At 49.9% G+C, this 23,621-nt stretch overlaps 1 protein-coding gene across 1 annotated transcript; it reads right to left on the reverse strand.

Moving 5' to 3' along the window:
- Positions 1-4,304: 4,304 nt before the first annotated feature.
- Positions 4,305-15,941, reverse strand: LOC140390515 (zinc-binding protein A33-like). The gene is made up of 6 exons (XM_072475684.1): positions 15,209-15,941; positions 15,023-15,118; positions 14,696-14,929; positions 11,700-11,722; positions 11,487-11,602; positions 4,305-6,922 (listed from the first exon to the last, which is right to left on the reverse strand). Exons 1-6 carry the CDS (start codon positions 15,617-15,619, stop codon positions 6,366-6,368), a joined length of 1,437 nt encoding a protein of 478 aa, XP_072331785.1. The 5' UTR covers positions 15,620-15,941; the 3' UTR covers positions 4,305-6,365.
- Between the last annotated feature and the right edge of the window lie 7,680 nt (positions 15,942-23,621).

Raw genomic sequence — 23,621 nt, forward strand, 5'->3', positions numbered from 1 at the left:
TAATTCTACGGGGGGTTTCTCCACTACCACCCCCCGTCTTCCCCCCACCTTGCTCTTTTTTGTCCTTATGGGGTGGAACAATTTAAATTGACTGATGTGGCGTTCGCATGGGTCCCACCTTAAGGGATTTAAACTGCAAATAGCCCCTGAGGCAGCCTCCAGAATGGGACCCTGCACCTGGACCGGACCAGGGTCTGGGGCTAGAACTACCCCTGCGCTCCCTTTTTCCTGAGGCTGCTCCCTGGGTAGTCATACGGGTTCTTGTGGTGTGGGTGCGGGCAGGCCCTGGCCCGTTGCCATTGCCACCTGTCCTGAGCCTTGCAAAAGGGCTAAAATTTTACTTATCTCGATGGTTCCCGGGGCAGCTGCTCCTACCGCCGGGGTCTGACTCTCTACTGCGGGAGCCCTCTCCTGCTTGCTAGGGTTTTTACATTCCCTCTTGAAATGCCCGGCCTTCCCACACCCGTAGCATACCGGTTTCTCGTCGGAGGTCCGGGTGCCCTCATGCTTCCACTCTCTCTTAGGGGCTGCTGGCGCGATTTCATGCACCCTACCCTTAAGGGGCTTGTCCTCACCCCTCTCCCCATTACGATATGCAAGGGTGAGTTTCCTAAGGACCTCTGCCTCATTAAGGTCCGGACTCTGCGGGTCGAACCAGTGTTCGGCCTTTGCCCTAACGTGAGGGAGACAGTTAGCTACGAGGGTCTTCAGCCAGTGGGCTGTTCTCTCATCTAAATTCTGCCTATCCGCGGGAGCCCCACACGCCTCCACATAGACAGTCCACAGCCTGTCTGCGAACATAGTGGGAGATTCCCCTGGTTGCTGCTTGGTTTCCCCCACCCTCATGAAAGGGCTCCCCAGATTCAAGCCCATTGCCTCCAGAACAGCAGTCTGTGCTGTCGCCCATGTGTCAGGTCTTCCCCCATTCCCAGAGGTCACTGTCCTGCATAGCTGGGCATCTAGGGTTATCAGGAGCATCTTTATTTGCTCCCCTTCGTCGCAGTCATTGATGTTGGCTGCCTGTTCCACCTCCATAAAATGCAGCGACGGATCCCCCTTTGGAGTTAGTCTGGGAACGTGGGCCACCATCCCCCTGAGCGCGGATGCCCCATGAGGAACGATAATGTCGCCCTCAACCGGTCCCCTATTTGCCATCCCCGCCGGGGGACCATACCTCCTTTGCCTGACAGGGCACAGCTGCCCTACCTGGGGTTCCTGCTCCTCCTCCCCACTGTCCAGCTCTCCTGCCTCGTTGGGTAGCCCCCCTGTCCCCGGGCTAACTACCCATATAGGAGACGCCGCTATCTGGGGATACACCACTGACCCCCCTTGGACCTGCCCCTGACCGGGCGGTCCAAACCCTACCTGCTGACCCGGCCCCATCACCGGCATCCCAGGCAGCGGTCTGTCCCCATCCCATGGGGACCCACATACGAAACCAGGCGGACACGCCGCCAGCTGGGGGTACCCTGCCGACCCCCCTTGGACTTGCCCCTGAACGTGCAGTCCGATCCCCCCCTGCCGGCCCGGACACAATCCCGGTGCCTCAGGAGGCGGTCTATTCCCCTTGGCCTTTGGGGAATCATCCGCTGCGAGGAGCACCTTGCCCCTAGGGAACCCCCCTGGACCTACCAGGTGTATCTGTCCCCTGAACCTGGACAAGGCCTCCTCCAACTCCGTTATTCGTGCCTGGCACGGCCCATGGGCACAGTCCCCTACTTCCTCGCGAGCCACTCGGTATGCTGCCTGGATGTCCCGGAACTTCCCCTCCAGCTTCCTACACTGCTCTGTACTCCGAGCATAGAGTTCCTGGAGCCTCCGTTCCTTTTCTTTACCCTCCACTATCTGGCAGTGGAGATAGTCCTTCTCACACCGGTTAGACTCGCTTTCCTGTTTCATTTCTGCCATTTCTTCCCGCAGTCGTTCCGCTACACTCGCGCTGTCCTGTTTAATTTCTGCCAATTCTTCCCGCAGTCGTTCCGCTGCGCTAGCGCTGTCCCCTGCGCTGGCCCTCACTTCTCTCAACTCCTGCTCTAACTCTTCGACCCTATCCTCTGTCTTGACTACCTGCTCGGACAGGCAAACTAGCCAAACTGCCTTCTCCAAGTGCCTTTTGTGCGCCTTGCTTTCTGTCCATGCAGCCGCTGCCATTACCGGTTGCTCCGCATTGATCAATTCTGAAACCCAAGGTTTGGTGAGGTTGACCTTTTGCCACAAATATGAGGATATTCTCTCCTCCATTTTGCTTCGTTCCCTCACCCCCTCTGCCAAGTCACATACTCCAAACCACCGGGCTCCTGCCGCGGTCGCCATTGTAGAGGGTGCCATCTCCGCTACTCCACTACTGGGCCGATATCTGGGGTTTGAATATCTGTGTGTGTCTCTCTCCAGCTGGCACTGAAACTTCAGAGGCCAGGGGATGTCGCACTGGGACACTTCCACTGAAGAGAGCACTGATTCAAGCCTGCCGTTTATTCCTAACCGACAGCCTGAGACTTATATCACACAGATCTCCAGACCCCTACCAATACCCAGGTGATTCTCTCTCTTGCCGGTGGTGCAACACTCACCCGGTTCCTACTCCACTAGAGTAGCTTTCCCAAGAGAGAGAATAGGACACTGCTGTTTATTCCCTAACCAGCAGTCTGTCCTGAGTGAATCGCTCAAGATGACCCTCGATTCCTGAACCCGGAATTAAGGTGAGGAGTATTTTAACAATGACTTGGTCAGAGATCGCTGGTGAAAGATTGAAGAATTTAAACGACTCCAATTATCATCAAATCAAGGTTTATTGCAAAACCCAGGTCAAAATCATCAACAGAAGAAACACAATAAAATCTTATGCTCTAATACAACTAAGTCTATTCAAAAGTAATACAGCGGACACAACGAAAATTCTTATGATTACACAGTTTTTAGCAATATCACAAGGCACAAAACAAGTTCCCTTCCCCAAAGCCTCAACCACTATTAAAGTCAAGGGAGTTTCGCAAGCTGCTGCAGGGTACTTACGGTCACAGGCTGCAGAGGTCAAGTCAGGGGTGCAGAGGTCGAGCCAAGAACGAAGAGACCCTCAATCGAAACACAGCCCCTTTTATATTGTTTTACCTGGCTTTGTTCTGTGATCGGCCAGCCCCTTTTGCATTGAAAAAGGTAAGTTTTAAAGTTCCCGCTGGTCCCGCCCCCTTTGAGCCGGTCAGAGCTGTATGTTTCCGGGTATTCCTCGCAGGTCCGCCCCTTCCAGCTAGGCAGACCTGCGCGATTTGAATTTGGCGCTGGCTCCGCCCCCTCCTTCCAGTGAGTTTCTGCCGGTAGCTTCTGTCAAGCTTGGAGTACCTCCCCCAGGTCCGCCTCCAACTTGGTTTTTTTCAGACCTGCGCGATTTGAATTTGGCGCTGGCTCCGCCCCCCTCCTCCCAGTGAGTTTCTGCCGGTAGCTTCTGTCAAGATTGGAGTACCTCCCCCAGGTCCGCCTCCAACTTGGTTTTTTCTGCCGGTAGCTTCTGTCAAGATTGGAGTACCTCCCCCAGGTCCGCCTCCAACTTGGTTTTTCTCTACCGCTGATCTTCTAGGGGCTTTTCCAGCGCAATATGCTGAACTTAGACAGTCTGATTTCTAGGATAACGAGGTTAGGCTCTTTTGTGGAGAATTTCAGTGTCTTCCAGCTGCTCCGGAGATGGCTGCTATTCTCACCTCGCTATGTTGATGGGGTGTTAATTGGATTCTGCTCTGGTGGAGGCCAGGTCATTTACATTTGCATGGGGCTATGACCATCCCATTGTCCTGCTTGCATGCAAGCCTCCTGTGCATTCCCGTGCCCCTTTGTCTGTGTTTTGATGTTATCTTGTTGTCTGGCTCCTTCTTCCTTGTAGCTCCTAGGGGGGTGTTTGTAAATATTTATGTACTTATGTCCCTACTCAGCTCAGCGGACCAAGCCTGCTGGGAAAACTGGTTCTGTTCTCTTGGCTGAAAAGTCAGTTTACAGTCTCTGAGTTTTTCCAAAAGGGCCGAATTGCCCGAAAACCTTACAGAAGAGCAATCTTTCTGGTGTCTGAGGCACCCTCCCTGTCCGTGGCTTCGAGGAAGAGCTGGAAGCGCTGTTTGAAAATCTTCCAGTTGGCCCCGAGGTTGCCGGCGATGCGGAGCGGCGGCGGCGGGCTGATGTTGTCCAGGTTGCAGGATGACGGAATGCTGGCGGAAGGCAGATCACTTGCAGGTAGGTCTAAGAAGTGCTAGTATGCAACCACTCCTGGTATCATGATGTGTTGGGTGTTCTGGATCACATGTAGGTCACCAACACTTGAAGTAGTGCAACACTATTTTATTGAAAGATTAACTATTTAAACATACTTGAACTGTGGGTAAATACGATACCAGCTTTAACTAAAGACCTTTGCCTTGTCCTAACCAGTAGATGCACTCAGCACATGGTGAATGTCTGTGTTGCAGGCTGGGAGCTCTGTGCTCCCAGCTAGCTGCTACTCGAATGAGCGGGAACTCTGATGCCCCCTGTCTTTATAATGCGTGTGCTCTCACTGGTGATTGGCTGCGGTGTTGGTATGCTGATTGGTCCCACTGTGTGTCCATCAGTGTGTGTCTGCACCATGATATACTGGTGTATATTATGACAAACGTGTCTAGAAAGGGTTGATGTGTTTAAAGGGTTAACAGGTGGGATATTCTATTGTGTGACGTTGATGATGATGTAACAATGACTCTCGTCAGTCATGTGTTCGACTCTCGAGGGAGAGTTTGGAATCATGCCTAAGAGCTACGTGCCTATTCTGTAACCGGTTCAGAAGTAATCCTAATAAACAAGTGTTGAAGCGGATACTAAAGTCTGTCTCCAGTCTGTCTGAGAACCACGTCCCAGACCCAGAGTCCGAGCCAAAGAACCCAATCTCAGAACATGGTGGCAGCTCAGAACAGGCGGGTGTCAATGGCAAAGCCAGCATTTGTTGTCCATCCCTAATATCTACACAGACTAATGGAGCCACTCACTGACACAAACAGTGATGCTCCCTTCACTAGTTATAGTTAAGTTTGTAAACAGTCAACAGAATCGTCTCCCCAAAAAGAAACAGCTGTGTTCCAGCACCACCAGCAAAGTCAGTAATGCAGGACAAATAAATCTCTGGAGACCCGATCTCAACCAGCAGGGGGCGGTGTGGCTCCACGGAAATTAGGATTTGTATGTAAAAAATGATTTTATTTATTTACCTGAATAAAGATCAAAACAGAGGAACCCTGGAGAGACATCAGCAGATATTAGTGACTGAAGTGAAGGTGTGTGAACTAATTGAACATTGAAATATATTTGAGGGTCTGAATAACATAAAGATTCTGAGAAATTGCTGGGTTAAAAATAAATCCAGAAACAGTTTGTGGTTTTAGGTTTACTGTTTTGCTGACAAGTAATGTTGTTGCATCAAGTAAACTATATTTATACAATCTAACAATTCGATCTGTTGTAATAAAAACAAAATACTGAGACTGCTGGAAATCATCTGAAAAAGATTCATATTCCACTCGAGATGTCAACTCTGTTTCCCTCTCCACAGACTGGACCTAAAACATAGAACATACAGGACAGAAGGAGGCCATTCGGCCCATCGAGTCTGCACCAACCCACTTACGCCCTCACTTCCACCCTATTCCCGTAACCCAATAACCCCTCCTCACCTTTTTGGTCATTCGAACTATCCACCAATGTCCCAGTTATTAAACCAGGAGGACATTCTTATCCTCTCTGTACTCGGAATACACGCTCAGATTTGTGAATTCAGCTCCTGACACACAGCAAGATCCCAAACTGGGAAATCTCACTCTCCCAACCTGGGATTTTCTGAACATTGTCCAGACCGGCTGTGTGGAATTTCCCGATAGGGACTCGGTGTGTGACAGGAACATGGAAGTGGGAAGTCCAGGCTCATGTTTACTTTCCCTCCTTTGTTTCTGATTCAATTCTCTTTCAGTTGTGAAGAAAGGTCCTGCCTGAATTGTCTGATCAGCGATTAAGCATTTTGAGTTGTTGGTATTCCTGCCAGTACCAGGTATCCAGCAGCAGGTGGCGATATTGCGCTGTAAAACTTTACTGATCTTTGTACAGCTCGACATCACCATCGTGTGGCTGAAACCGGCACTACAATGAACTGCAAGGGAAAGTTCAAGATATTTAATTTCCTTTTTATTTTAATCCTCTGACGTTTTTATTTGCGTTGTTTTTATTTACAGTCTGATTGGGATTTTACAATTTGCAAATTAACCAACACATTTAGTGACAAACTGTTGTCGAGGGCAGTTTCTGACCCCCAACCCCTGAACTCTGCCCCTGACCCTCAAGTCATTGTGATGTCAGTGATGATGTCACCACCCCGAGGCCCCGCCCCTTTCCCGATCCGGATCAGAACCGGAGCAGATTCTCAGAAACTGGTTTACATCCCAAGTCGAGAAGAAAGGATAAAGTTTCTCAGTGAATTTATTCCCGGTGAAGGTGTGGAGATGGGACTTGGTGTCCACGTTGTAAAATGAAACTGTCCCAGACTCATAACTGAGATAAACTCCCACCTTCCCGGGGATCTGACCGACAGGGAGACGGGATTCAGGAGAGGAATTTATATTAAACTGGTCCTCAAACCGCCTCATGGTCCAGAATCCAGTCTCTGGGCTCAGTCTGACATCTCTCTTCCTCTCCACAGACTCTGCGGCTACTCCCAGTCTCCAGCCCCGATTCCCCGTCACCTCCACCTCCCAGTAATGTCTCCCCGATGTGAATCCCTCTGATCCCAGCGCACAGAACCAGTATGTAAACCTCTTCCTGGTGTCAGGGAGACTCCTCCGGGTCCCGGCCCGTCTCAGACTCTTCAGATCCTCAGACACCTCGAGCCAGGGATTCGCTGTTTCCACATCCAGGGTCACAGAGACTGGGAGAAAAAACAGAAAATTAGAGGCTCGCTGGGGATCGGGGAGAGACTCACTGGGGATCGGGGGAGACTCACTGGGGATCAGGGGGAGACTCACTGGGGATCGGGGAGAGACTCACTGGGGATCGGGGGGAGAGACTCACTGGGGATCGGGGAGAGACTCACTGGGGATCGGGGGGAGAGACTCACTGGGGATCGGGGGAGAGACTCACTGGGAATCAGGGGGAGAGACTCACTGGGGATCGGGGAGAGACTCACTGGGGATCGGGGGGGGGAGACTCACTGGGGATCGGGGAGACTCACTGGGGATCGGGGAGACTCACTGGGGATCGGGGGGAGACTCACTGGGGATTGGGGAGAGACTCACTGGGGATCGGGGAGACTCACTGGGGATCGGGGGGAGAATCACTGGGGATCGGGGAGACTCACTGGGGATCGGGGGAGGGACTCACTGGGGATCGGGGAGAGACACAGTGTGCGTGTGTAACTGTGTGTGTGTAACTGCGTGTAACTGTGTCTGTAACTATGTGTGTGTAACAGTGTGTGTGTGTAACTGTGTGTGTGTGTGTAACTGTGTATGTAACTCTGTGTGTATGTGACTGTGTGTGTGTGTGTGTAACTGTGTGTAACTGTGTGTGTGTGTAACTGTGTAACTGCGTGTGTGAAACTGTGTGTGTGTAACTGAGTGTGTACTGTGTGTGCGTGTGTGTGTGCGTGTAACTGTGTGTGTAACTGTATGTGTGTAACTGTGTGCATGTAACTGTGTGTGTGCGTGTAACTGTGTGTCTGTGTGTGTGTAAATGTATGCATGTGTGTGTGTGTAACAGTGGGTGGGTGCGTAACTGTGGGCGTGTAAGTGTGTGTGTAACTGTGTGTGTGTGTGTAACGGTGTGGGTGCGTGTAACTGCGTGTGTCGGTGTATGTGTGTGTGTAACTGTGTGTGTGTAACTGTGTGGGTGTGTGTGTGTAACTGAGTGTGTGTAACTGTGTGTGTGTAACTATGTATGTGTGTAACCGTGTGCGCGTGTAACTGTGTGTGTAACTGTGTGTGTGTAACTGGGTGTGTAACTGTGTGTGTAACTGTGTGTGCGTGTAACTGTGTGCGTGTAACTGTGTGTGTGTGTGTGTGTGTGTGTAACTGTGTGTGGGTGTGTGTGTAACTGTGTGTGTCGGTGTGTGTGTAACTGTGTGTGTGTGTCTGTAACTGTGTGTGTGTGTAACTGTGTGTGTGTCGGTGTGTGTGTGTGTGTGTAACTGTGTGTGTGTGTGTCACTGTGAGTGTGGATGTAACTGTGTGTGTGTCTGTAACTGTGTGTGTGTAACTGTGTGTGTGTCCCTGTGTGTGCGTGTAACTGTGTGTGTGTGTAACTGTGTGTGTGTAACGATGTGTGTGTGTAACTGTGTGTGTGTGTGTGTGTGTGTGTGTGTAACTGCGTGTGTGGGGTGTGTGTGACATCATCAAAATAAACTAACTTCTTCTCAAATTTAGATGAAGATCTCAACACCGAGATATTTCCGTTCTGCTCCGTGGAAACAAATATGGGGGATTCTCCGCTTCACGGCACCGGAAGTGCGATCGGGCGGAGAATCGGGCGTAATGCACAAATCGAGGTTTGTGCCCGGCACTGATTCCGACGCCAGGCTCCAGTCCCTCCCTGGCGGTGAAATCAAAGTTTGTGCCCTGCAGCGGGCCCATGTAACACCCTCATTTACATAGATTTAAATCTAATCAGCGGATTGGACACAGTATGCTCCGCCCTTCCACGATGCTCCGCCCCTCTCAGGCAGAAGTCTCGCGGGTGTGAATTAGTGCAAGTATTTACAAACGGGGACTGGGCTCCATGGCTGCTGAGGGGCAGAGAGAGGGGAAAAACCCTCAAAAAGCCTCAATAATTGTGGGACTTGCTGGGGGGGCTGCCTGGGCCGGGGGGAGTAACGGGGAGCGACTTGGTGACAGGTCTGTGCACTCGGGGTGTCCCCCTCGGGATCGGGGTGGCCTGGCTCAGACCCCCATTGCTGCAGTCTGGGTTTTAAACACACCCCTTTGGTGCTACTCACAGGCCCCTGGCTGCTCACTCTGCTGACTGCTCACTGTGTCCTGGAAATGTTCACAGAGCCTCTGGTCATTTGGGAGCCACCCAGGCCGCCCCTCTGGAAAGCCTCAGACCCCGGCTGAGCCATCACCGGGATGGGCGTGGCCAAGCTCAATCAGTGACACACCAGGTGCTGCCACTCCTCAGTTCACTCATCAGAAGCTCAGCCCCACTGCAGGGGAAGCAGGGGAATAGCAGAGCTCACCCCAAACAAAGCACACAGGCACCCAGGTGGCCCTGTGTGGGGAATGTATAGTGCTAATAATTCACCAGTGCATTTGTATCATGTTCTGCTGTTGTGTTATGTTGTTAACCCTGTGGGCTCCACCAGAAATTGGCTAGCTGTAACAAGACAGAGGGTGGTGGTTGATGGGAAATGTTCAGCCTGGAGTTTGGTTACTCGTGGTGTTCCACAAGGATCTGTTTTGTGGCCACTGCTGTTTGTCATTTTTATAAATGACCTGGAGGAGGGCGTGGAAGGATGGGTGAGTAAATTTGCAGATGACCCTAAAGTTGGTGGAGTTGTGCACAGTGCGGAAGGATGTTGCAGGTTACAGAGGGACATAGATAAGCTGCAGAGCTGGGCTGAGGGGTGGCAAATGGAGTTTAATGCAGAAAAGTGTGAGGTGATTCATTTGGAACGAGTAACAGGAATACAGAGTACTGTGCTAATGGTAAGATTCTTGGCAGTGTAGATGAGCAGAGAGATCTTGGTGTCCATGTACATAGATCCCTGAAAGTTGCCCCCCAGGTTGATAGGGTTGTTAAGAAGGCATACGGTGTGGTAGCTTTTATTGGTAGAGGGATTGAGTTTCGGAGCCATGAGGTCATGTTGCAGCTGTACAAAACTCTGGTGCGGTCGCATTTGGAGTATTGCGTGCAGTTCTGGTCGCCGGATTATAGGAAGGATGTGGAAGCATTGGAAAGGGTGCAGAGGAAATTTACCAGGATGTTGCCTGGTATGGAGGGAAGGTGTTATGAGGAAAGGCTGAGGGACTTGAGGCTGTTTTCATTCGAGTGAAGCAGGTTAAGAGGTGACTTAATGGAGGCATAAAAGATGATCAGAGGATTAGATAGGATGCATTGTGAGAACCTTATTCCTCGGATGGTGATGTCTAGCATGAGGGGACTTAGATTTAAACTGAGGGGAAATAGATATAGGACAGATGGCAGAGTTAGGTTCTTTACTCAGAGAGTAGTAAGGGCGTGGAATGCTCTGCCTGACATTTAAATGGTCATTGGATAGACAGATGGACGATAAGGGAATAGTGTAGATGGGCTTTAGATTGGTTTCACAGGTCGGCGCAACATCGAGGGCCGAAGGGCCTGTACTGCGCTGTTATGTTCTATATTCTATGGGCCATTGTGTGGCTTCACCCACAGGGGGATATGTTGGGGCATGTACGGGCTCTGCCCATGGCTCCTCCCCTTGAAAGGAAGTATAAAGAGCAGCTGACCTGCAGGCGGTTCCCAGTATTGTACCAGTCGCAGGCAGGCACTGTTCTAAGCTGATTAAAACCACGGTTTACTTCTCCTCGTCTCTTTGAGTGAATTGATGGTCGCATCACACTGCTAGCTGACAAGGGCACTGCCAGGCTGTCACTGCCAATGTGCCAGGCTGCCATTTTCTGTGTGCTGGTGATCGGGCTGGGGGTGTCCAGCGTGTGTGTTGCGGGGGGAGCTGGGGCCCTCCCAAAGTGAGTTGGGTCTTGGGAGGGGGGTGTCGGGTTGGCGTCGGTGGCCTGGGAGATCGGGATATCATTTTAAAATGGCGTCCCGATCTCTCGCTGCACTGAGGAGTTCGGGCAAGCGGAGCTCCTCACTGCACAAAACGGGGCGATGAGCGGCCTCGGCCCCGCGTTCCCCACAGGCACCTTACCCAACGTGGGGGGCGTTTTATCGCCATGTGTTTCTCGGCACTGCGAGCGCCGGGAAACACGCGGTTAGATACGGTCACTCCGGGATTTTCGGGGAGGAAAGGTTCAGCTGGGAATGGCGGAGTTTCCACTTGCTGAAGTTTGTAAAGTATGGATGGGTTCTGGAGACAGAGCTTCATCTGAGAGTTCCTGTATTGGTGATGTTTAGGGAGCCGACAGTTTCAGCTGACCAAGCTGAGAATGATGTTTAGAAAGTGGATTAGGTGCATGAATCAGACTTTAATTCCAATCAGGACCATTTTTATCCTCATTTCTTTATAACAAAGCTCTTAAACATTCTCTCTGCCGACGGATTCTCCGTTGCGCCGGCAGCGCTCCCACGCCCACGGGTTTCCCGGCGGTGTGGGGTGGCCACAATGGGCAATCCCATTGGCAGGTGGCGGAGACGGAGAATCCTGCTGCCGGTGAGGGCCGCTGCCCAGGAAAAGGGGGCTGGCGGACCGGAGAATCCCGCCCGGTGTCTTTGATATTTATATGGATAATGATTGAAATATAAGATATAAATCAGGACAGAGGAACTTATCTGAGTTTTACCAGGGTTAATGACATCCAGCATTTCTCTCCACACTGGGAACGGGAAAGGGCTGTTGTATTTTCCGATGGACAGGACATCATCTGCTAGTGACAGATTTTTATCCTCATCGCTAATCCTGTAAATATTAAAGAGTTGATTATAAATTGACCATAAACACTTTGCTGAGTAATTTTACCAACTTGCCCTGAGTTTCAGTAAAGTTCATGTCCTACCTCCTCTTCCGAGATGCTTCCTCCTGAAATAAACAAAACACAAATCTGAGTTGACAGAGACGGACTGTCTATATCCAGAAAGCAGAAATGACCCTCACATTGTTACAAGCTGCTGAGAATTGTCAATTCCCATTGCTGCAGACATGGAATAGAAAGAGGATGTTGCACAAAGGATATTGAAGCACAGGAGAAAGTATCAAAAAGATTGACAGCAACTGAGAGGCTTCAACTAACAGCAAAGATTGATCAACTTTCCTGTAGAAAAGAGAAGACCTGATAGAGATCTTTCAAATGATGAAAGGAGTCGGGTTTGATAGATTCAGTGAAGATGTTGATACTGTAGAGAATCCAGAAATAGGGATAGAAACATAATATATGTCATGATATAGTAGCACGGTAGCACAAGTGGCTAGCACTGTGGCGTCACAGCGCCAGGGTCCCAGGTTCGATTCCCCACTGGGTCACTAACTGTGCGAACCCTGCACGTTCTCCCCGTGTCTGTGTGGGTTTCCTCCGGGTGCTCCGGTTTCCTCCCACAGTCCAAAGACGTGCAGGTTAGGTGGATTGGCCATGCTAAATTGCCCTTAGTGTCCAAAAAGGTTTGGAGGGTTATTGGGTTATGGGATTAGAGTGGAAATGAGGGCTTAAGTGGGTCGGTGCAGACTCGATGGGCCGAATGGCCTCCTTCTGCACAGTATGTTCTATGCTATGCAAACATGCAGCTAATGAACACACTGAATCTGGACACGACCAATGAGCAGTCAGGACACTGAGGGGTGGTATCTCACTATAAAAGGGATGAGGCACTCACCCCGCCTCTTTCCACAGACCAACATCTAGAGAGTGAGACAGGGTGTATCCTCAGCATCACACCCCAGCACGTGGCTCAGAGCAAGGCTGGTTCAGTTAGACTGAGTTACTACATTTAGATTAGCAGAGAGTCGAACTCATTGAGAACTGTGCTAATATTTCTATAAAACACATTGAACTCACTTCAAAGTTTGGAGCAACTTTTACTCAAAACTGCATCAAGTGGCAGCTTGTGTTCTTCCAAATTACATAACACAACCATAAAGTTACAAATAAATCCAATCGGGAGTTCAGGAGAAACTTCTTTCCCGAGAGAGTGATGGGAATGTGGAACTCACTGTCACACGGGGTGGAATTTACTCCAGTCTGTCACAGCAGCGAGCATGGTGTCCGGACACAGGGAATCACACGCGAGGACACGGCTCAGTCTGTTGTTGGCAGGAAAACCTCCCGGGATTAAGTCAGAGTCGGGAAGGGGTCAATGCACCGGACTAGCGGCAGGAAGTTAATTAGTCTCATTAATGAGTCTGTGAAGCCAGTTTAAACCTGATTCCAACATCATTAACTGCTGCTTTTTCAATTCAGTTTAAACCCCATGGGTTGGATTTTATGAGGATCCCACTTCCCGCGATCCGGAACGCCGCGACCCTGGGATTGAAAATGAGTGTGCAAAGAGATTGAAAGGTGCTGAGCACTGACCCTCCAGCAGGATGGCTTCAGGAAATGTGTTTGTGATATTCCGATAAGAATCATCATTAAAAGGACAAGATCCAAGGGTCTGGCACTGCAGTCAAGAAGGAGGGTCAAGAACGGTCAACCTGGCTCCCGGGCCTACAATTCACACCAGAAGGAGCAGCCGGGTGGGGAATTGTAATTTATCAGCCAAATCCGAGGGGGATTGGGGCTGAGGTTTTAAAATAACTTCAGTGTAACATCCAAATCCGGGGGGGATTTGGGTTTGAATTGAGGAACGTTTGGGCTGAAATGTGGGGTTTTGTCTGTGGATTTTCAGGAGAGGCTTTTTAATAAGTTGTGGTGATTTGTGTGTTTATGTGGAAGCCGAGGTTAAATTGTGGAGGGATTTAAATTGGAAAACCAATTAAATGCTGTGTGATGTGATTTACACTATTTACAGCTCTTTGTATTCGGGTGTTGGGAGTGTTTTCACTAAACAACAAGTTTGTGGTTGAGCCAATCCCCGTGTCTGTGTAATTTTGTTCTTTACAAAATCCTCGAGTCGAGAACCATCAGTCAGAGGAAACGGGAGCGTGAACCTCTTACAGTCCCTCAATCAGGTACACAGTGCAACTGAACAAGGGCATTCCCGCTACATCCTCAATCCCACCACCTCTCCCCCCACCCCCTCCCAATATTCCACCAGTAATCCCAACAGGGTTTGATTTTCAGGCTTCCCGTATTGTGAGACCCCTGCTCATTGCTGGGGGAATACCAGTGACAGCAGGATGAGAACATTCATTGCCCTGTGAAGGGGCTGAATTGGTTACAGGAAGGCTGTCGCACAAGACTTACCACCACGGACTTAATCTGTGTAGAGATGGAAAGACAACAGAAGCTCCACACAGTGTCATTCCCCATGTCCCGGGGCAGCACGGTAGCCTTGTGGATAGCACAATTGCTTCACAGCTCCAGGGTCCCAGGTTCGATTCTGGCTTGGGTCACTGTCTGTGCGGAGTCTGCACATCCTCCCCGTGTGTGCGTGGGTTTCCTCCGGGTGCTCCGGTTTCCTCCCACAGTCCAAAGATGTGCGGGTTAGGTGGATTGGCCATGATAAATTGCCTTTAGTGTCCAAAATTCCCCTTAGTGTTGGGTGGGGTTACTGGGTTATGGGGATAGTGTGGCGGTGTTGACCTTGGGTAGGGTGCTCTTTCCAAGAGCCGGTGCAGACTCGATGGGCCGAATGGCCTCCTTCTGCTCTGTAAATTCTATGAAAGTCCCCTTCCACTCACCCCACACCCTGACTAAATGTACCCTGGGGGGAACAGCATTAAATTCCACCCACCCAGGGAAAGCCAGGGCTACATTTAAGGAGAAGCTGGATACAGATGAGGGAGAAAGGAACAGAAGGATATATTGACAGGGAAATGAAGTAGGATGGGAGGAGGCTCGTGTGAATCATGTTGTGACTGTGAACTTTCACTGAACGAAACTGAAATATAATCCCTCACCTTCAGAAATCTCACTCCGTCTTTTTGTTCCAACTGGTTTTCCAACTTTGAGAGTTTCTCCTGAATAGAATTTAAATTCTCCTGAATTTCACAAAGATTTTCCTCCATTGGTTTTAGAATTTTTCCCTCTTCTTCCCTGAGATCTCGGATGAAACGCTGCTCTTTCTCAGTGAGAATCTGGTGCATTTTAGTGAACTCGGAAGTGATGTGGCTCTGCAGACTGACCGACTGTTTCTACAAGAAGAAACATTAAAAATAATATGTTTCTGTGATATAAACAACAAAATAATGGATTAAATTTGGAAGCTCAGCACAGGGAGACTTTACCCTAATTTGGGAAATCTTCTGTTTCTGCTGCTGCTCCATTTCGAGAACCGTCGATTTCTTCTCTGTGAGAGAATCGAAGGAAGATTTCACCCCATCCTGGGATTGGGAGAGAAAATCAGAAAATAAAAGTGTTAGATCCTGAAAATGTGATCAGACAATCAGGGGATCAAATCTGTTCCCTTTTACCTTGTAGATTTCAACAGCCTCTACAATCGGCAGAAAGTTGTGAGATTTGTGTTTCCGCGAATCTCTACAAATCACACAGATCAATTTCTTGTCAGTTTCACAAAACAGCTTCAGTTCTTCCTGATGTTCCTCACAGTGAAGTTTACTTTCCTTCTCTTTCCCATTCAGCTTTAATTTTCGAGCTTTCTCAGCCAGATTCACTAAGATCCGACTTCCTCTGAGGATTCTTTCTGGAAACTCCTGTCTACATTCCGGGCAGGAGTTTATCTCCTTCTTTTCCCAACACTGGGTGATACAGGAGCGGCAGAAGTTGTGTCCACACTCCAGTGAAACCGGATCAGTGAAGAAATCAAGACAAATGGAACAAATTAAATCCTCGGACAAACTTTCTTCCTGCTCTCTGGAAGCCATGTTCACACTCAGCACTTCCTGATTCAAACCACTTTCAGTTTCAATGTTCCTGCTCCACTACTGAACATATTCAGTTCAGTAATTCCCTCATGACGTTCACTGCAATACTCAAGGAATTCACCTGAGGAAGGAGCAGTGCTCTGACAGCTAGCAATTCGAAACAAACCTGTTGGACTTTAACCTGGTGTCAGACTTCTTACTGTGCCCACCCCAGTCCAACGCCGGCATCTCCACATCAAGGAATTATTGTTATTTGCTGCTCTCGGTCCTGCCCACTTTGAGAGCTGGAGACAAAACCCGGAGCAGAATCAAGAGTAAACAGGATTAGAGGGAGCAACAGGGAATAATTGAACCCAGGCGATGGGAGTGAAGGTCTGTTGGTGGTGGGGGTGGGTGGAGAGAGGATGGGAGGAGGTGGGGATTGTGTCCTGTGAGTGACTGGCAGCCTGCTGCTCTCCTTCATATACTTCTGTCTCAAAGCAGCCCCAGGCACGGATGGTCAAGTTGTGTTTTACTTTGTGGGAAACACAAACTGAAACATATTGTCCAGCTCCTCCTGTCCTGTCCCTTTACGTAAACCCAGCCTGACTCCAACTCAAGTTGGATGTTTGGTATTTATTTGTTATGAATTTTGACTGAAACTTATATCACTGTGAAAATGAAGATTTTTTGATAAAAATCAGCTTTGGAGAATTACAAGGTTGTCTGAATTTTTTCCAAGAATAATATTTGAATTAAAAGCGAGTCTGATATAGAGCGCACCTCACGAGGGCGAGGATGAGCCGATTTTTTTGAAGGAGTAGAGGATGTGTGTGAGCGTTGCGGGAGGGGGGGGACCGCGAATCACATTCAGATGTTTTGGTCCTGTCCAAAGCTAGGGGAGTACTGGAAGAAGGTGTTTAGGGTCATTTCCAATGTGGTGCGTGTGAAACTGGACCCGGGTCCCCAGGAGGCCATATTCGGGGTGTCGGACCAGCCAGGGTTGGAAACGGGTGCAGAGGCAGATATCATAGCCTTCGCCTCGTTGATCGCCCAAAGGCGGATCCTGCTGGGGTGGAGAGCATCCTCTCCAGCCAGTGATCTGGCGTGGCGGGGGGACCTGTTGGAATACTTGACCCTTGAGAAGGTGAAGTTCGAACTGAGGGGAAGCTCGGAGGGGTTCTACAAGTCATGGACACTAATTATTATGCACTTTCAAGAACTGGATAACATCGAACATTAGTTGGGGGTGGGTGGGTGGGGGGGACAGGGGGCGGGGGGGGAGGGGGGCTGTGTAGATTAAGGGGGACTATGGGTAATCCCTGATTCCTTTTTGTCATTTGTTTATGTAAACATGTGGGCTGATGTTTGGGAGTTGGTGGGCGGGTGGGATCATTGTTATTATGGGGTTTGACATATCTTGCTGATTATTGTTTATTGTTGATGGGTGTAAATGCGGGAGAAAATGTGTAAAAGGAGAATAAAAATACTTTTAAAAATACATTAAAAGCGAGTCTGAAATGTCTCTGGTGCTGGCTGACTCCTCCCCCAGCCCTCAGGGCTTTTCATACTGATGCTGGGGGTGTTGGTTGAGTTGATTTGTTGAACAAGCTGCACAGTGAGTATATTGAAGTGGGTGAGGTTTGTACAGAGCCGCTCTCTGCTCTGAGGCAGCTATTGCTGCACTGGTGTAATGTGTGTCACAGTGTAGCAGCTGAAAGGCTGCAGCTTTTAACTTGACACTTGTCCTTTTCCTCGATACTGAACAAGCTGGAGGGCCTCAGCAGCTCTTTCTACATCCAGACCATTGGTCTTGTCTGTCTCCTTCCGCACTGTCAGCCAATGAAGACTTTACTATTTGACCCATGGCTGGGGTTTCAAATCAGAGTTTTCCTTCCCCAGGGCAGGCTGCCAATCAAAGCTGCCAATCGGGAATGGCCTGGTTTTGAGGAGGCAGACACTCACTTTCACATCTCTGCCCAAACAGGGATCGGTGTGTGAAGCCGGGCAGAGGCAGTTTGATTCGGAGGGACTATTTCACACACTGACCAGATGGGACTTTTTGTGAATGACGAGAATCTCCGTTCTCTTCAGCATCCTGGTCATTCCTGAACCTTTTTCACAATCCATAAGGAAGTAACTCCGTGCTGCTCTTTGACACATTGGGTGGGATTTTGCTCTCTGTGCACAGAGAGCTGGTTAGAGAGAGAAAGCCGGTGTGTAGCTCTCCAGCTGCACAGCTGAGCTTTCTCTCCAGATTCTCTGGCACTCTGAGCTCAGAAAATCTATGGCCGTGGTTTTCACCCTCACGCTGGCAGGGCGGGGCCTGATAGATCCGGCAACGCCGGCTCCACCGAGATCGGGGCGCCCTGATCTGTGTTAAAATAATACAGCCCCACCCCCCACGGATACGGGGAACCCCCTCCCCACAAGCACAGGGGCAACCCCACCCCCCACAAGCACAGGGACCCAGCCCCTCCGCCAAACCCCACACATAAACTTGGAAACATATCAAAAAGGAGTCGGCCATTCGGCCCTTCGAGCCTGCTCCACCATTCACTATGATTGTGTCTGATCCTCTATCTCAATGCCACATTCCCGCTTTCTCCCCAAACCCCTTGATGCCATTGAAATGTCAAAAGTATCTGTCTCTTTCTTGAATATATTCAGTGACTTGTGGTAACCTCCTGTGGTCAAAAATTCCACAGGTTCACAACCCTTTGAATGAAGAAATATTTCCTAATTTCAGTCCTGAATAGTCTTCCCCGTATCCTGAGACTGTGTCCCCTGGTTCGAGATTCCCCAACCAGGGAAAACATCCTCCCTGGATCTAGTTTCTCCAGCCCTGTTAGAATTTTATACGTTTCAATCAGATCTCCTCTCATCCTTCTAAACCCGAGTGAACACAGGCCCAGTCGAATCATTCTCTCCTCATTGCACTGTCCCCCCAACCCCAGTATTAGCCGAGTGAATCTCCGCTGCACTCCCTCTGTGACAAGTAAATCCTTTCTCAGGCAGGGAGACCAAAACTGCTCACAATACTCCAGGTGTGGTCTCACCAAGGCCCTGTATAACTGCAGTGACACATCCCTACTTCTGAACTCCAATCCTCTCACAATGAAGGCCAACAAACCATTCACCTTCCTAATTGCTTGCTGCAGCTGCCTCTCCACTTTGATTGGCTGGTGTACAAGGACCCAGATCCCTTTGTACATCCACACTTCCCAATACATCACCATTTAAATAATCCTCTTCCTTTCTGTTTTTCACACCGCAATGAATAACTTCACATTTAGCCACGTTATCCTGCATCTGCCATGTGTTTGTCCACTCACTCAACTTGTCTCAATCACCTTGAAGCCTCCTTGCATCCTCCTCACAACTCACAATTCCACCCAGTTTTGTGTCATCCACAAACTTGGAAATGTTACATTTGGTTCCCTCATCCAGGTTGTGTTTATATATCGTGAACAGCTGGGGCCCAAACACTGACTCCTGTGGTACCTCACTAGTCACTGCCTGCCACTCGGAAAAAGATCCATTTATTCCCACTCTCTGTTTCCTGTCTGTCACCAATTCCTGATCCACGTACATTCCCACAATCCCATGTGCTTTAATTTTTGCCAACTAACCTCTTGTGAAGGATCTTATCAAAATGTAGTCTCAGCGGTTGGGAACCCGGAGTGGGGGCTGCGGACTGTGACCAGCGGTGCCACAGTCGGCCGGGAGGCATGCTGCTGGCTGGGGGGGGGCTTCCGCGAGGGCGAGGGCGAGGGGGGACTGCCGGGGGAGGCCATGGGGTAGCCATGGGGGCAGTATTTGGCAGGTTGTTCCGCGCACGGCTGGCGGGGCCGTATCTGCAGCTAAAGCTGGTCGTCGCCATGCGCCTGCGCGTCACGGATCCGGCCATTCCTCAGCCGTTTGTGTCGTGGGAGCCGGGAGTTTCACCCACCGCGGCTGCTGGCCCTGCACGGGTCCCAGGATCGGTGAGGATTGGGCGCCGATTTTGGCGTCGTAAAACGCCACGGTTTCCATGCCGCCGTCGGCACTTAGCCACAAAATGGGAGAACCCAGCCCGAAGTGTCGACGCCGCGGAGAATCTGTGGACTTTTACGACAGAAAAAGCGGCGCCGCCCCTGGACCAATTCGGCTTCCATTCAGGGCCGAGCACCGGGGCCTCGTGGAACACAATTATTCCAATGAAAAACGGTGCGGGATTCGACACTCGGGAGGCTGACAAGCTGCAGCCACACATACACATTACACTCCCCACACATACTTACTCCAGACAAAACATGGCACTGCTTGTGCTGGAGTGTGCCCACACAGCTGTGGGTCATTTGGGGCCAGAGGGCACTCAGGGGGGGTGCCCTGGGGGGACACCTATACGACCCCTGGCACCAGGTTCAAAGTGGGCAGTCAGCGGTTGGCGCAGCTACGTGGCGGCCTTGCCGGCTGCGGCAATGGTGTCCTGTGCCCGCCCACCCCAACCCTACAGCCCATCTCCTAGCCACCCCCTAGTACTCCCCCCGGCCCTGGCAGAAGGCCCCCAGCCAGCAACCTGTCAGTAAACTATAGAACATAGAACATAGAACAATACAGCGCAGTACAGGCCCTTCGGCCCACGATGTTGCACCGAAACAAAAGCCATCTAACCTACACTATACCATTATCATCCATATGTTTATCCAATAAACTTTTAAATGCCCTTAATGTTGGCGAGTTCACTACTGTAGCAGGTAGGGCATTCCACGGCCTCACTACTCTTTGCGTAAAGAACCTACCCCTGACCTCTGTCCTATATCTATTACCCCTCAGTTTAAGGCTATGTCCCCTCGTGCTAGCCATTTCCATCCGCGGGAGAAGGCTCTCACTGTCCACCCTATCTAACCCTCTGATCATTTTGTATGCCTCTATTAAGTCTCCTCTTAACCTTCTTCTCTCTAACGAAAACAACCTCAAGTCCATCAGCCTTTCCTCATAAGATTTTCCCTCCATACCAGGCAACATCCTGGTAAATCTCCTCTGCACCCGTTCCAAAGCCTCCACGTCCTTCCTATAATGCGGTGACCAGAACTGTACGCAATACTCCAAATGCGGCCGTACCAGAGTTCTGTACAGCTGCAACATGACCTCCTGACTCCGGAACTCAATCCCTCTACCAATAAAGGCCAACACTCCATAGGCCTTCTTCACCACCCTATCAACCTGGGTGGCAACTTTCAGGGATCTATGTACATGGACACCTAGATCCCTCTGCTCATCCACACTTTCAAGAACTTTTCCATTAGCCACATATTCCACATTCCTGTTTTTCCTTCCAAAGTGAATCACCTCACACTTCTCTACATTAAACTCCATTTGCCACCTCTCAGCCCAGCACTGCAGCTTATCTATATCCCTCTGTAACCTGCTACTTCCTTCCTCACTATCGACAACACCACCGACTTTAGTATCGTCTGCAAATTTACTCACCCACCCTTCTGCGCCTTCCTCTAGGTCATTGATAAAAATGACAAACAGCAACGGCCCCAGAACAGATCCTTGTGGTACTCCACTTGTGACAGAACTCCATTCTGAACATTTCCCATCAACCACCACCCTCTGTCTTCTTTCAGCTAGCCAATTTCTGATCCACATCTCTAAATCACCCTCAATCCCCAGCCTCCGTATTTTCTGCAATAGCCTACCGTGGGGAACCTTATCAAACGCTTTGCTGAAATCCATATACACCACATCAACTGCTCTACCCTCGTCTACCTGTTCAGTCCCCTTCTCAAAGAACTCGATAAGGTTTGTGAGGCATGACCTACCCTTCACAAAGCCATGCTGACTATCCCTGATCATATTATTCCTATCTAGATGATTATAAATCTTGTCTCTTATAATGCCCTCCAAGACTTTACCCACTACAGACGTGAGGCTCACCGGTCTATAGTTGCCGGGGTTGTCTCTGCACCCCTTTTTGAACAAAGGGACCACATTTGCTATCCTCCAGTCCTCTGGCACTATTCCTGTATCCAATGATGACATAAAAATCAAAGCCAATGGTCCAGCAATCTCTTCCCTGGCCTCCCAGAGAATCCTAGGATAAATCCCATCAGGCCCCGGGGACTTATCTATTTTCAGCCTGTCCAGAATTGCCAACACCTCTTCCCTACTTACCTCAATGCCATCTAATCTATTTACCTGGAGCTCAGCATTCTCCTCCACAACATTATCTTTTTCCTGAGTGAATACTGACGAAAAATATTCATTTAGTATCTCGCCTATCTCTTCAGACTCTACACACAACTTCCCATCCCTGTCCTTGACTGGTCCTACTCTGTCCCTAGTCATTCGCTTATTCCTGACATACCTATAGAAAGCTTTTGGGTTTTCCTTGATCCTTCCTGCCAAATACTTCTCATGTCCCCTCCTTGCTCGTCTTAGCTCTCTCTTTAGATCCTTCCTCGCTACCTTGTAACTATCCATCGCCCCAACTGAAACTTCACACCTCATCTTCACATAGGCCTCCTTCTTCCTCTTAACAAGAGATTCCACTTCTTTGGTAAACCACGGTTCCCTCGCTCGGCACCTTCCTCCCTGCCTGACCGGTACATACTTATCAAGAACACGCAATAGCTGATCCTTGAACAAGCTCCACTTATCCAGTGTGTCCAAAACTTGCAGCCTACTTCTCCACCTTATCCCCCCCAAGTCACGTCTAATGGCATCATAATTTCCCTTCCCCCAGCTATAACTCTTGCCCTGCGGTGTATACTTATCCCTTTCCATCCTTAACGTAAACGTCACCGAATTGTGGTCACTGTCCCCAAAGTGCTCACCTACCTCCAAATCCAACACCTGGCCTGGTTCATTACCCAAAACCAAATCCAATGTGGCCTCACCTCTTGTTGGCCTGTCAACAAACTGTGTCAGGAAACCCTCCTGCACACACTGAACAAAAAACGACCCATCTAATGTACTCGAACTATATCTTTTCCAGTCAATATTTGGAAAGTTAAAGTCTCCCATAATAACTACCCTGTTACTTTCGCTCATATCCAGGATCATCTTCGCCATCCTTTCCTCTACATCCCTAGAACTATTTGGAGGCCTATAGAAAACTCCCAACAGGGTGACCTCTCCTTTCCTGTTTCTAACCTCAGCCCATACTACCTCGGAAGATGAGTCCCCATCTAGCATCCTCTCCGCCACCGTAATACTGCTCTTGACTAGCAGCGCCACACCTCCCCCTCTTTTGCCTCCTTCCCTGAGCTTACTAAAACACCTAAACCCCGGAACCTGCAACATCCATTCCTGTCCCTGCTCTATCCACGTCTCCGAAATGGCCACAACATCGAAGTCCCAGGTACCAACCCATGCTGCCAGTTCCCCTACCTTATTTCGTATACTCCTGGCATTGAAGTAGACACACTTCAAACCACCTACCTGAACACTGGCCCCCTCCTCCGACGTCAAATCTGAGCTCCTGACCTCTATACTCTCATTCTCCCTTACCCTAAAACTACAATCCAGGTTCCCATGCCCCTGCTGCATTAGTTTAAACCCCCCCAAAGAGCACTAACAAATCTCCCCCCCAGGATATTTGTGCCCCGCAGGTTCAGATGTAGACCATCCTGTCTGTAGAGGTCCCACCTTCCCCAGAAAGCGCCCCAATTATCCAGAAATCTGAATCCCTCCCGCCTGCACCATCCCTGTAGCCACGTGTTTAATTGCTCTCTCTCCCTATTCCTCATCTCACTATCACGTGGCACGGGCAACAACCCAGAGATAACAACTCTGTTTGTTCTAGTTCTGAGCTTCCATCCTAGCTCCCTGAAAGCCTGCCTGACATCCTTATCCCCTTTCCTACCTATGTCGTTAGTGCCAATGTGGACCACGACTTGGGGCTGCTCCCCCTCCCCCTTAAGGACCCGGAAAACACGATCCGAGACATCACGTACCCTTGCACCTGGGAGGCAACATACCAAACGTGAGTCTCTCACGCTCCCACAAAATCTCCTATCTGTGCCCCTGA

The sequence above is a fragment of the Scyliorhinus torazame genome, chromosome 14 (genome assembly GCF_047496885.1).
Source record: "Scyliorhinus torazame isolate Kashiwa2021f chromosome 14, sScyTor2.1, whole genome shotgun sequence".
Taxonomy (NCBI): Eukaryota; Metazoa; Chordata; class Chondrichthyes; order Carcharhiniformes; family Scyliorhinidae; genus Scyliorhinus; species Scyliorhinus torazame.